We start from the raw sequence: 15,404 nt of genomic DNA, 5'->3' as shown, positions 1-15,404 counted from the left end.
GTTCTCTAGTCTTTAATATTTCTACCACGGGGAAAAAAAGTTTCTGCATATCCTATCCACCCCACTCATAATTTTAAATACATCTGTCAGGTCTCCCGTCAACCTCTGGGGTTCCAGAATAAACAACCCATGTTTGTCGAACCTCTCCTTATAGGTAATAAGCCCTAATCCAGGCAGCATTCTGGTTAACCTTGTCTGAATGCTTCCCAAAGCATCCACATCCTTCTGCAATGGGACAACCCATTGTGGCACACAATATCTAACCAATCTATCTATCTATATTTAAAACTGTGTGTGTGTGTGTGTGTGTGTGTGTGTGTGTGTGTGTGTGTGTGTGTGTGTGTGTGTGTGTGTGTGTGTGTGCGTGTGTGCGTGTGTGCGTGTGTGCGTGTGTGCGTGCGTGTGTGCGTGCGTGCGTGCGTGTGTGTGTGTGTCTGCCTGACTTGTGGGTGCCAGCCTTTAATTCGTTGCTACGCCAACACCAGACGCAGAATCGCTGAGATTTTTTCCATTTCGGTAGAGATTTCACTTTTCATTCCAAGTATCCACTCCTGATTATATTTTGTCGTGTTTATGTACACATTTTTAATCAAATCCTTCTCCCTCCCCCCCCCCCCCCCAAATAAAAAAAAAAAACTGGCTTCTCACCCATAAAATGTTAGTGAACGTTCCATCGTGTGATGTCACAATGCCCAATGCTCACAGATGTCCAATCGGAATGGATCCATTTACATATGCCCTCAGCCCCAGCCCCCTCCCCCCCCCCCCCCCCCCACCCTCGCAGCCTGTGTCGAAGCGCGTCATCACGTGTGTGGGAATAGAGAAAGAGGATTGGGGGTGATAGGGAATGGGGAACAGATGGACTGTCCCTTCCACTCTCCCTCCCCACTATTTCCCCTCTCTCCCCCCACCCCTCTCCCCCTCCCTCCACACTCTTCCCCCTCCCTCCCCTACCCCATCTCCCTCCTCCCATCCTCCCACCCCTCCCCCACACCTCTCTCCCCCTCCACCATCCCTCTCTCCCCCTCCCCCATCCCTCTCTCCTCCCCTCCATCTCCCTCTCCTCACCCCTCTCCCTCTCCTCCCCCTCCTCCTCCCACCCCCATCCCTCTCTCCCCCACCCCCTTCCCTCCCCCACCTCCTTCCCTCTCTCCCCCACCCCCCACCCCCCTTCCCTCCCCCACCTCTTTCCCTCTCTCCCCTTCCCCCTCCCCACTCTCCCCCTCCATCCACACTCTTCCCCCTCTACCACCTACCCCATCTTCCTCCTCGCCTCCCTCCCCCACGCCTCTCTCCCCCTCCCCATCCCTCTCTCCTCCTCTTCCCCCATCCCTCTCTCCTCCCCCTCCCCCACCCCTCTCTCCTCCCCCTCTCCATCTCCCTCTCCTCACCCCTCTCCCTCTCCTCCCCCTCCTCCTCCCACCCCATCCCTCCCTCCCCCACCCCCCTTCCCTCTCTACCCCACCCCCTTCCCTCTACCCCGCCCCCTTCCCGCTACCCCTCTGTCCCTCTCCCACCACTCCCACTACCCCTCCCTCCACACTTCCACTTCTCTCCCCCTTACCCCACCCCTCTCCCTCTCCTCTCCCTCCTCCTCCCACCCCATCTCTTCCACCCCACCCCCTTCCCTATGTATCCCACCCCCTCTCCTCTCTCCCCCTTACCCCACCCCTCTCCCTCTCCATCCCCCACCCCTCTCTCTCCCCCTCCCTTCCCCCTCCCTCCCCTCTCCCCCCCACCCCTTCCCCTACCCTTCTATCCCTCTACCGCCACCCCCATATCCCCCCACCCCCTTCCCCTCTCTCTTGCACCACTCCCTGTTACCCCTCTCCCACCCCCCTACCCCTCTCCCCCCTTCCTGCCCTCCCCGCTCTCTTCCCACTCCCCACTCTCGTCCCCCTCCCAATCCCCTTTCTCTCCCCATACCCCGCTCTCCTCTCCCTCCCAAATCTCTCCCGTTTCCTCCTCCCCCTCTCCCCTCCCTCCCCTCTTCTCACCCTCCCCTCTCCCCACCCTGTCTCCCTTTCCCCCCCCTCCCACCACCTGTGTGTTCGGGGGGTGGTTAGTGTGAGTGTGATGCCGCAGGCCCCCCCCCCCCCCCCGGAAACGCGCGTTGAGGAAACAGACCCAACGGGTCTGCACTTGGTCTACTATCCTATAAAACTGCATCTTGACTTCCTGGCTCTTATACTCAATGTCCCGACCAATGAAGGCAAGCATGCCATGCCAAAAAAACAAGGAACATTTACCTTCAAAAAATCAATTTACCTTCTAGGGGAAACTGATCTTTGCTCAACGTGTGTGTTCCATAGATGAAGACGAGAATGTTTCTTCAGTGGAAGATGCAGGATTCAACTCTTTGAACTTCCTTTTACCACATGAACCACAGGTATTGCAAGTTTAAATGTCAACTTTCAGCTTAGATTTAATACAATTTCAGGTTAGTGTCGATGTCTTAAATGAAAGCAGAAGATGCTGGAAACAGTAGCTCAGCAGCATATGTGGAGTTAATCTGCAAGGTCATTTAAGGTTGAAGACCCTTCACCAGAACTGAAAAAGAGAGAAAGCCAGTCGGCTTCAGTGTGCAGAGTGGGTGACAGCGAGCATAGCAGTAAAATGTAATATCTTTGATAAGGTGAGGCCAGGGTGCGTGGGGATAATTTGAATGAATCATTCAATCAATGGGTTAATGGATGCAGTCAGAGGGATGAAAACACGAGAGCTCTGAAACGGGCAGTTGGAGAGCAAGAACACACACACATGAATCTAAAAGTTGCAAAGCACGGAGCCTTTGGCCATGCCTGACAGGTCATTCGGAAGATAGCAAAACAAATCCTTTTCGGATAGATGAATTAATCCGATGGGCAAAGAATGCAAGAGAATGGCTTCTTGGGCAGCCTTGTGACTTTAGACTTCAGAGATACAGCGTGGAAACAGGCCCTTCGACCCACCCAGTTTGCGCCAAACAGCAATCACCCTATGTACTAACACTATCCTACACAAAAGGGACAATTTACTACTGTACTTTTACGAAAGCCAATTTGACCTATAAACTGAGGCCACGCGGCAACTCTCGGACACCTCCTCCTACTCTACCTCTGTTACGTCGACGACTGCTTTGGTGCCACCTCCTGCACCCACACACAACTGACTGACTTCATCCACTGCACCACTAACTTCCATCCGGCACTCAAATACACCTGGACCATTTCCAACACTTCCCTACCATTCCTTGACCTCAGTATCTCCATCTCAGGTGATAGACTTCTGACCGACATCCACTATAAACCTACTGACTCCCATGGCTATCTGGACTACACTTTTTCCCACCCTGCTTCCTGTAAGGACTCCATCCCCTACTCCCAATTCCTCCGTCTACGCCGCATCTGCTCCCAGGATGAGGCGTTCCACACCAGGGCATCTGAAATTTCCTCATTCTTCAGGGAACGGGGGTTCCCCTCCTCCACCATAGATGAGGCTCGCACCAGGGTCTCCCATACCCCGCAACACTGCTCTCTCTCCCCATCCCCCCACTCGCAACAAGGGCAGAGTCCCCCTAATCCTCACCTTTCACCCCACCAGCCGTCACATACAACAAGTAATCCTCCGTCAGTTTCGCCACCTCCAATGTGACCCCACCACTCGCCACATCTTCCCATCTTCCCCCATGTCTGCCTTCCGCAAAGACCGCTCCCTCCGCAACTCCCTTATCAATTCTTCCCTTCCCTCCCATACCACCCCCTCCCCGGGCACTTTCCGTTGCAACCGCAAGAGATGCAACACTTGTCCCTTTACCTCCCCCCTCGATTCCATTCAAGGACCCAAGCAGTCGTTCCAGGTGCGACAGAGGTTTACCTGCATCTCCTCCAACCTCATCTATTGCATCCGCTGCTCTAGATGTCAGCTGATCTACATCGGTGAGACCAAGCGGAGGCTGGGCGATCGTTTCGCCGAACATCTCCGCTCGGTCCGCAATAACCAACTTGACCTCCCGGTGGCTCAGCACTTCATATCCCCCTCCCATTCCCCATCCGACCTCTCTGTCCTGGGTCTCTTCCATGGCCAGAGCGAGCAACACCGGAAATTGGAGGAACAGCACCTCATATTCCGCTTGGGGAGTCTGCATCCTGCGGGCATGAACATTGAATTCTGCCAATTTTGTTAGCCCTTGCTGTCTCCTCCCCTTCCTCAGCCCTCGGGCTGTCTCCTCTCCTTCCTCAGCCCTCGGGCTGTCTCCTCCCATCCCTCAGCCCTCGGGCTCCTCCTCCTCCTTTTCCCTTTCTTCTCCCCGCCACCCCCCATCAGTCTGAAGAAGGGTTTCAGCCAGAACCATATAACCATATAACAATTACAGCACGGAAACAGGCCATCTCGACCCTTCTAGTCCGTGCCGAACATGTATTCTCCCCTAGTCCCATATACCTGCGCTCAGACCATAACCCTCCATTCCTTTCCCGTCCATATAACTCCATTCCTTTCCCGTCCAAATCCACACAGCCACGACTCTCTGAGTAAAGAAGTTCCCCCTCATGTTACCCCTAAACTTCTGTCCCTTAATTAAGAAACGTTGCCTATTTCCTTCGCTCCATAGATGCTGCTGCACCCGCTGAGTTTCTCCAGCATTTTTGTATACCTTTGACCCATAAACCTCTGGATTGAAGATGACATGCTTCCTCTCCATGTTTCTGGGTTTGGAAGCCACTGATGAGCCCTGCAAACTGTTGGCACTGCAGACGAGAGCTAATTTGGGATATGACGGGGGAGACAGTTGAATACAAAATACAGGACAGGAAAGGTAACGGGAGGTAGGTGAGGTTTTGGACATTGATGGAAGTGAGGAGTGGGACAGTGGTTTAGTTCCTCAGCCCCACCATCCTGAGTCCCAGACTGGACCAGAGGATTAGATGGTGCAGGCAGGTCTTCCTCTGCTTCACTGATAGTGGCTCCTTCTCCAGAGAACCTCCTGCATTCTATAAGGAATTATACATGGCCCTCTCGAGCACCTTATCTACCTGATGCCCTGGGTATAGACTTAAGACATTTATTTGGTACTGATAATCAACTCAACCTTAACAAAGTGACCCTTAATTACTGCACTGTTTCTGTGTTATAAAGCTTTTGTAATTTTTGATAACCATCTTCAGTGTCCACGATACCACAGTATACCAGTATACACAGTATACACAGTGATACCACGATACCACACGATACACGTTCCTCCAGTACTTTAGGATCATCTGCAAGCTTTGTAATCATGCCTTATACATTCTCATCCAAATTGTTGATACAAACTACAAACAGCAATGGGCCCAGCACCAATCCCTAAGGCATTCCACTTGGTCAAAGGCCTCTAGTCAAAAAAAACTTTCACCACCACCCTCGGCTTCCTTCCATGAAGCCAATTCTATATCCAGTTAGCTAGCTCGCCCTGGATCAACTGTGATCTAACCTTCCTGGCCATGTATTTACTCTTGCCACAAAATGTGTTTTATCCCTCAGTCATTCTCGGCTTAAAGTTATAGAGTCACACATGGATAAAGCCACTTTGCTGCATATAAGTTTGTCACCTTATTTACCATTACCATACTGTGGCTTGGCGGTACAAATACGTGTCCAAATTCTTGGTGAGAGTCTCAGTGTCCTGACAATGCTTTCCTGATTTCAATCACCGGATGAAAAAAAATCTTCCTGAATTCTTCTTTCTTCCTCTTCCTTCTCACCTTAAACCTCTGCCTCTTGCGTTTGACATTTCTGCTATTGGGAAAAGTTTACTGTCTATCTATCCCCACTTATACCTCTCAAAATGTTATTCACTTCTATCTGGTCCCCCCCTTGATCGTACCTGCTGCAAAGTAAACAAATTCAGCCAATATCCAATGTCTCCTCGTAATTGAAAGATTCCATCCCGAGTAACATCCAAGTGAAGACACAAGGAACTGCAGATGCTGGAATCTTGAGCAAAACCAAAGTGCTTGAGGAACTCAGTGGGTCAGCAGGATTTGTGGAGGGAATGACGGGTGAGTTTCAGGTCTGGACCCTTCTTCAGACTCCTGAGTTCCTCCAGTACTTTGTGTTTTGGACATCATCCCAGTGAGACTCATCTGGACCTTTGTTCATTTGATCATATCCATCCCATACTGTATTAACAAGAACTGCACACAATATTCCAGCTGGGACCTAATCATGTTTGGCACAGACATTGTGGGCCGAAGGGCCTGTTCCTGACCTCTACACTTCTATGTAGACGAGGAGAGAAGAGGAGGAGTGAAATGTACAGCCAGAGGGAAGGTTATGATGGGATGGGGACAGTGGGAGGAGGAATAAAATAAATATGGGTCTCAGGGATGGGACATGAGCATACGGAGGAGGGGAAAGAGAGAAAACAAGATGGGTTTAAGTTGAACAAGGCAAAAGACATCAACAGAAATCCCATTGCAAAGAAGAGCAAAACAGTCATAGAGTCAGACAGGATGCCAACCAAGTTGCTGGCTTGAACTAGTCCCATTTCCCTGCGTTGACCCATATCACTCTGAACCGTTTCTATTCATTATTTATTTCAATGCAAGAGGCCTCACAGGTAAGACCAGTAAACTCAGGGCATGGATACGTACATGACTGTTATGGCTATGGTTTATGGAGATTATGGCTATTATAGAAATGTGCCTGAGGCAGGGATGGAGTGGCAACTCAATGTTCCGAGGTACAAATGCTATAGGAAAATCAAGCTGGAGGTAAGAGAGGAGAGGGAGTTGTGTTTTTCACGTCAGAGCCTTCCTGGGAATGAATCTGCAGAAAGCAACTGGCCCATGTGGAGTCCCCAGCCACGTCATCAAAACCTACATCCAACTTCTACCTATTAACTATAGCTCTGACTTCTACACCATAATCCCAACTACATTTGTTTGCCACTGGATCCTCAGCTTCCTGACCTGCAGACCACAATCAGTCAGGATTGGTAAGGTCTGGTATTTTATTTTATTCTTCACATGTTTATAAATTATAATATTTTATTTTGAATTGTCTAACTATCGTGTTGTTATCCTTGCGAGCAAAGCACCAAGGCAAATTCCTTGTAGGTAAATACAAACTTGGTTAATAAAATGTATTCAATTCAATTCAATTCGATAGATGACAACATCCTCCAGGATAATTCTCTACATCAGTGCCCAGCAAGGATCCTTTCTTAGTCATTTACCATGCTCCCTATACACTTTTGACTGTGCAGTCAATTTCTAATCTAACTCCATCTATAAGTTTGCAGATGACACCACTGTAGTGGGCAGAATCTCAAGCAGTGATGCAACAGAGTAAGAGTCAAGTGTTTTATTGTCATGTGTCCCAGATAGAACAATGAAATTCTCACTTGCTGCAGCACAACAGAATATGCAAACATAGCACACTGTAAAGAAAAGATAAACGAGAGAGAGAAAAAAGTTAAGTGTGTGTGTATATATGTATATATTCACAAGTAAAACATATATATTCACAAGTAAAACATATATATACATGCCATCAGGGTAGGCAAGGTAGGCAGTGCCTACCCTGACTAAAATTATAAAATGGCCAAGTATGAAGAGCTGGTCATAGACTGCCGTAAGCAGGGCTGGAAGGCAAGGTGTATGCCCATCGAGGTTGGCTGCAGAGGTTTTGCAGGGCAATCGCTCTACAAAGCCTTGAATGCACTGGGCATCAACGGAGTGGCAAGGAGAAGGGCCATCAAGAACCCCACAGAGGCAGCGGAGAAGGCATCAAGATGGCTCTGGATCAGGAGAGGAGGTCCATGGGGAGGAACGAATGCCACCTGAACACAAGTCGTGGTCTGATCAACCACGGCTGGGTCGCCTGGGTGAGGGTGTCTGATGTTGAAAGACCCGAAACACCCAATGACCCCAGGTTACATCACTGATAATGTGTTCAGGAGCATCTATCGATGTATTTGTATCAATCAAAATATAAAACATATATAAAATATATATAACATATATAAAATGGTCATAAATAGTGAAGGCACGGGAGAATTATGCTTCCCTTAGAGATCGATCTCTTAGGTAGGCATAATTCTCCCGTGCCTTTCATCCATAATACGTTTAAAACGCGGAAGTATGTGCTACTCTCGTGCCGTCGACGATACTTCAAGCCATCAGTGGGAACGGTCCGTAAAGGCAGCTGAAACGCTGCCTTTACACCGTGGACTGCGTGCATGTGCTGCGTTGCGAATGTGCACCAGCCTACTGCGCATGCACACACGCAGGTTTCTTGGCGGTTTTTTCAAAGATGGATAGTGATTACCTGAAGAGTTTCTCGAAGCGAACTTACGAGGCAAAGATCAAAATAATTAAAAATGTCATATCAACGCCGGAACTTGAAGAACTTCAACAGCGCAAAGGAACAAAAATAATGAGAACATTTAAAACAGCTTGGTATAACAGGAAAGAGTGGCCATGCGGTTGTATTTCAACAAATAGACTGTTTTGTTTCCCGTGCCTGTTATTTTCTGTATCTAGTGGAATTGTATGGGTAGCAGATGGATACAGTGATTTAAATAATTTGCCTAATGCTTTAAACAAGCACAAGAGATCTGCTACGCATTATAATAATAATAATAATAATACATTTTATTTATGGGCGCCTTTCAAGAGTCTCAAGGACACCTTACAAAAATTTAGCAAGTAGAGGAAAAACATGTAAGGGGAATGAAATAAATAGTAGAGACATGACTAGTACACAAATTAAGGACAGAATTCAATTCAAAATACAATATGAGGCAATTCAAGCACAGATGAAAAGGGAGGGGGACGTGGGGCTAAGGATAGGCAGAGGTGAAGAGATGGGTCTTGAGGTGGGACTGGAAGATGGTGAGGGACACGGAATTGTGGATCAGTTGGGGGAGGGAGTTTCAGAGCCTGGGAGCTGCCCTGGAGAAGGCTCTGTCCCCAAAACTGCGGAGGTTGGACTTGTGGATGGAGAGGAGACCAGCTGATGTGGATCTGATGGACGGTGAGGGTTGGTAGGGGGAGAGGAGGTCAGTGAGATATGGGGGGGCCAGATGGTGGAGGGCTTTGTAGGTGAGGACCAGGATTTTGTAGGTGATCCGGTGGGAGATGGGAAGCCAGTGAAGTTGTTTGAGGACTGGAGTGATGTGATGCCAGGATTTGGTGTGGGTGATGAGTCGGGCGGCTGCGTTCTGGACCAGTTGGAGTCGGTTGATGTAGGTGGAGCTGATGCCAAGGAGAAGTGAGTTGCAGTAGTCCAGTCGGGAGGAGATGAAGGCATGGATGAGTCTTTCAGCAGCAGGAGGTGTGAGAGAGGGTCTGAGTTTGGCGATGTTGCGGAGGTGAAAGAATGAGGTTTTAATGACATGGCGGATGTGAGGCTCAAGGGAGAGGGTGGAATCAAAGATCACGCCAAGGTTGCGGGCCTGGGGAGATGGGGAGACAGTGGTGCCGTCGATGGTGAGAGTGGGGTTATTGATTTTGCTGAGTGTGGATTTGGAGCCTATGAGGAGGAATTCTGTTTTATCGCTGTTGAGTTTGAGGAAGTTATGTTGCATCCAGGTTTTTATAGCTGACAAACAGGAGTTGATATGGGAGATGGGGGGGTTGTGGGGGGATTTGGTGCCGCGGTAGATCTGGGTGTCATCGGCGTAACAGTGGAAGTCCAGGTTGAAGTGGCGGAGTATCTGACCAAGGGGGAGGATGTAGATGGTGAAGAGGAGGGGACCGAGTACGGAGCCTTGGGGAACGCCTTGAGTGACTGTGGCTGTAGCAGAGGTGTGGTTATGGAGAGAGATGAAGTGGGATCTATTGGAAAGGTAGGAACGGAGCCTTTTGGGTTTACACGGATCGACTTGCTCATAGGGGGGAGACAAAGACAGCCTCTACGCGGCCTCCTCCACGAGTAGCTTACAGGCTCATAAGCCCACAAAGCGAAACGTCTGCAGACCGCTAAAAGCCATGCCATGCGCCAACTGTCGAGGTTTAGCACTACTGCAGCTCAATGTTGAAGGCCTTACCACCGCCAAGCTCAACGTCATGAACAGATTGCCATCAAAAACAAGGCGACTATAGTTCTACCACAGGAGACTCACACCGACTTGCTCATAGATTAGCAGAAGCAACTTAGCATCGATATACACAATGAAAAAGTTAAGGAGAACAGAGAGATACTAAAAAAGTTAATATGTGCTACTTGCTTTTTGATCAGTCAAGAACGTGCATGGTGATAATGTAAACAAAGAATCGCTAAATTGTGGCAACCATATTGAGTTACTGAAATATACAGCAAAATTTGATTAAAAATTGGCACCATTTACAGTTCATCTGTTTTTTCTGGCATTTCTAACAAGATACAAAATGACTTGATTGATGCAGTAGGCACAGTTGTAGAAAATAATATTAAAGAAGAGATCGTAAAAGCCCCATTCATTGCCATAGAAGTGGATGAATCCACTGATATTTCAAATACAGCTCAGTGCTCTAATGGATTACAGTATATATTGGACTCTGAAATTAAAGAATAGGCTTTGACAAACTTAAGGACAGAGCTGCTACTAATGTAACAGAATGCATATTCAATAACTTACAACAAACATAAATGGTGTTCAAGCTAAAGTAAGAGAAAAGGCACCATCAGCTTTATTTACCCACTGCTATGCTCATAAGTTGAATTGTGTTCTGTCACAGTTAGCTAAATTCATACCTGAATGTACAGGCCTTTTCAAGACCATTGACGCTCTTGCCTCATTTTTTAGTCATTCTACAAAACGAATGCCATTTCTTGATGAAATAGTGCAGAAACGCATTCCAAAGGCAGCACTTAAAACTCAAAGCAAATCCAAACTAGTTTGCAATATCATGGAGACCTCTGTAAACTTTTTGACAGCATTAACAGCAATCGCTTATTGTGGGATCCTGAAACTTTGGTCAGGAGCAATGGGTTTTATGCTTGGCTAACGAAAGATTCTACATACTTCTCATGGTTTATAATGAAATTTTCATTAAAACTGACACTCTCTACAACATTTTGCAAACTAAAATGATAGATATTCCTTATTGAATTAAAAGAATCAATGAAACAATACATTCGCTTGAGGATCTGCGCCAATATTTTGATGACATTCATGAAAAGTTTGAAGAATATTGCAAAGAAAATGACCTGGCTGAATCAAAATCTCGTTCAAAACGTCCAATTAAAGAAGAGAGAGCAAGAATATTTGATCTAATATTGGTTGATATATTGAAGCATATGGAAGCAAGATTCCTCCTGCACCTATTTTCTATGTTTCTATGTAAAATACAGTGACTTCAAAAATTTACAATTCATTTTCTTAGTTGATGGAAACAAGTTTCAAAAACGTGCTTGTCAAATTGATCAGGAGGCAATAGAAAGTTTAGAAAGAAACTACGGTAACTTCTTTGATGTCATAAGACTGAAAGCGGATCTAGCTGGAATTTATAATGCACAAGTGTTTCGGGATCAATCATTTAAAGATTTACTTGTTTTATATTTCAAAATGGACTGGAACAAAGTTCACTGAAGCCGTGAAGCTGCTACAATTAATTTTAACAATTCCTGCTACAACAGTTTCTGTTGAGAGATCATTTTCAGCTTTGAAAAGAATTAAAAGCTTCACCAGGAATAGAATGTCCAATGAAAGGCTTTCATCACTTGCTTTAATTTCTATCGAAAAGGAAAGATTTACTCAGATGGAGCAAAGTCCCACTGCTAATTTCTATGAAAAAGTTATGGATATTTTTGCTGCAAAGAGAGAAGAATGGATTTTGTGTACAAATATTATGGTAATAATATTCTTTGAGCTAAATGTCTTTAAATACTTTATTAAGAGATAGGACCTATTGAAGACAAATTACTTGGTAAAAGTCGAGAGAACAATCTGCGCATGCACGGTTTTCAAGATTTCTAAAACCCGCTGCCTACCCTAACTAATTAATCACGGCACGCGCCTGATATAATATATGCGTTTACTTGTGAATATGTACACATATACTCAAAAAACAAACAATAGTAGTGCAATAATAATAATAATCTATGATTCGTGTATCCGTGGATTGTCACCTTGTCGTGGTGGAGAAGCTTGTGTGGACCTGAGATCCTGAGAGTGATGCCTTCTGGAGCTATGCTCCTGGTGGGGCCACCCATGGCGGTAAGATCGAGGGGGAGAACTCTGACAAAGAGCAATCCAACTAAGACCTCAACGGTGGTACAGGCGGAGGACGATGGCTGACCTTAGTGGAGCGTCACAACGGCTGGGAAGGCGGATGAAGGCTGCAGCAGAAAAGGGTTTCCGGTCGTCTTGGATTCCATGCCACTGGATCCTGACCCAGATCTGTCAAGGACCATGGGGTGGCTGTCTGTGCACCAGTCTCCCCACGTTAAACAAAGTCATGCACATGCGTCCTCCATATAGGGAATAGCACCCTGGAGATGCCCATGGTCAGCCATGACCGAAGGGGGCCTAAGAAGAATAGTCTATAGTAGTTCAGTGCTTATTTCAGGTTGTAGTGTTTAATAGCCTGATGGCTGTAGGGAAGAAGCTGTTCCTGAACCTGGATGTTACAATTTTCAGGCTCCTGTACCTTCTTCCTGATGGCAGTGGTGAAATGAGTGTGTGGCCAGGATGGTGTGGGTCTCTGATGATGCTGGCTGTCTTTTTGAGGCAGCGACTCTGATAAATCCCTTTGATGGTGAGGAGGTCAGAGCTGGTGATAAACTGGGCAGTGTTCACAACTTTTTGCAGTCTTTTCTGCTACTGGATGTTCAAGTTGCCGAACCGGGCCATGATGCAACTAGTCAATATGCTCTCTACTGTGCACCTGTAGAAGTTCGAGAAAATCTGCTTTGACATACCAAATCTCCTTAATCTTCTCAAAAAGTAGAGGTGTTGATGTGCTTTATTTATAATTGCATCAATGTGCTGGGTCCAGGAAAGATTTTCAGAAATATGCACGCCCAGGAATTTGAAGTTTTTGACTCTCTCCACCATATAAACAGGATTGTGGGTCCTCATCCTTCCTCTTCCAAATTCCACAATCATTTCATTGGTTTTACTGATATTGAGAGTCAGTTTATTGTGCTGGTCAATTTGACCATTTGGTCAATCGGTCAATCTCACTTCTATACTCTGACTTCACCTATTCCTTCTCTCCAGGGATGCTGCCTGTCCCGCTGAGTTACTCCAGCTTTTTGTGTCTATCTTCGGTTTAAACCAGCATCTGCAATCCCTTCCTATGCACCAACTCCTCTACCTCCTCAGAAGACTATGGAATTTCAGCATGTCTCCAAAGACTCTTACCAACTTCTACACATGCACCCGAGAAAGCATCAGATCGTGATGCATCACAACTTGGTTTGGCAACTGCTCTGCCCAAGACAGCAAGAAATTGACACAAAATAGTATAATGAACAGTGAAGATGGTTATCTTCAAATACAATGGGATCTTCATCAATTGGGCCAAGGAATGGTAGATGGAGTTTAATTCCGAAAATTTGTGAGGTAATGGTAATGCCCTGGGAAATATTGTAAAACAGAGACCAAGAGGTGTAGGTACACAGTCCCATGAAGCTAGTAACACAGGTGGCCAGGGTAGTGAAGTACACTTGCACGCTGGCCTTCATTGGGAAGGGTATTGAGTACAGGAGTTGGGACTACATGTTACAGCTGTACAAGAAGTCGGTAAATCTGTATAGTTTTGGTCGTCCTGCTATAAGAATGTACATAGAATATAGAACAGTACAGGCTCTTCTGCCCACAATGTCTGTGCTGAACATGATGCCAAGTTAAATTAAATTCCTCTGCCTGCATGTGATCCATATCCCACTATTCTTTGCATATCCATGTGTTTATCGAACAGCTGCTCAAATGCCACTATTGTATTTGCCTCCACCACCACTCTTTGCAGCAAGTTTCAGGCACCCACCACTCTCTGTGTTAAAACAAAACCTGCCCCACACATCTTTAAAATTTGCCCCTCACACCTTAAATCCTAGGATGGATGTATTTAAACTAGAAAGAGTGTAAAAAATGATTTCTGATATTACCAGAACTGGAGGGTTTGAGATACAAGGAGAGGCTGGATATTCTGGGTTTTTTCTTCTTTGTTGCGTAGGTGGCTGGTGACCTTATAGAGATTTATAAAATACGAGGGGCATAGATAAGTTGAAGAACCATACTCTTTTCCTCAGGATAGGGGAATCTAAAACTAGGGGGCACTGATTTAAGTTGAGGGGAGGAAAGACTCAGAAAGAACTAGAAAAGGGCTAGATTTTTCACACATGAGACAAACTGCCACAGGTAGCGGTAGAGCGGGGTGCAATTACGTTAAAAGAACACTTCAACAGGTACGTGGATGAGAAAGGTTTAGTGGGACATAGTCCTGGCGCAGGCAGGTGGGAGTGGCTTGGTTAGGCAACTCGGCATGGATGGGTTGGGCCGACAAGCCTTCTGTCTATGCTACATTACTCTGACTTTAAATTATGCAATTTTATGTTATTCCTCTGTGCCTGAAGATATGTCAGATTTTTCTCTCTGCGATGTTAATATCCCATAAATACACCCTCTTCGCCCATTCCCCACAGTTTGCCTTTGATTACCTCATGCATAATAACATTTGGAATTATTTTTAAAGTGGTGTCGTGCAATAAATCTTTTTATCGGCCAGCCTCATTCAAAACTTTGCCCAAATCCTAGCACCCCATGTCCCAATAACCCATAGCTCCTGTATGTGCTGATCTATATAATAGTAAGATTAAACGAGAACTTACCAGTTTGAAGTTTGATCTGTATTTTATGAGGCGTTACGATGAGGGTATTACGTGAAGAACCCGCTCAGTGCGCAGGCGCGGCATACTTCCAAGCAGCGGTGTGGAATCACAGATAGACACAGTTATTTTGAAGTAAACATAGTAAAGATAAGGAGACATCAATTTATTAGTTTGATCCATATAATGAGGGTGGGAGCGGAGGGCACGTAATACCCTCATCGTAACTCCTCATAAAATACAGATCAAACTTCAAACTGGTAAGTTCTCGTTTAATCTTACTATTTTACTTCGGAGTCACGTGAGTGACTACGTGAAGATTTCAAAGCTCTGTGATTTCAAACCGTGTAACAGTTTCATTTCACTCACTGCCGAAGTTCTTGAGGGAGGAAGTGTTATCATAATGAACCAATGAGTCTATTTGTAGAAAAACACAATGGTATTTTTTAAACAATAACAACAAAGAATTATGTTGCTCCCCTGGGCTTAAATTAAATATTTGCAGTTCGTAAATCTTTACTGCAAATAAACCAGGTTTTGCCAACGGCTTACTATAAAATTTCTGAACGGTCTTTTCCCTTCCCACCATCCTGCTGTAGCCAGGATGTGGTCTATAGGCATGTCCA

The 15,404-nt window shown here is 46.1% G+C and overlaps 1 protein-coding gene across 2 annotated transcripts in view; it reads left to right on the top strand.

Annotated features, from left to right (window-relative positions):
* The window catches only part of fam149b1 (family with sequence similarity 149 member B1), a 212,794-nt gene that overhangs the window by 145,690 nt on the left and 51,700 nt on the right, over nt 1–15,404 (top strand). For both annotated transcript variants that reach the window (XM_033012952.1, XM_033012951.1), the window contains exon 8: nt 2,313–2,389. In XM_033012952.1, coding sequence (XP_032868843.1) covers nt 2,313–2,389 — 77 coding nt within the window. The remainder of the gene's footprint in view (nt 1–2,312; nt 2,390–15,404) is intronic.

The sequence above is a fragment of the Amblyraja radiata genome, chromosome 37 (assembly GCF_010909765.2).
Source record: "Amblyraja radiata isolate CabotCenter1 chromosome 37, sAmbRad1.1.pri, whole genome shotgun sequence".
In the NCBI taxonomy this organism is placed as follows: domain Eukaryota; kingdom Metazoa; phylum Chordata; class Chondrichthyes; order Rajiformes; family Rajidae; genus Amblyraja; species Amblyraja radiata.
This window is presented reverse-complemented; position numbering and strand designations above follow the sequence as displayed.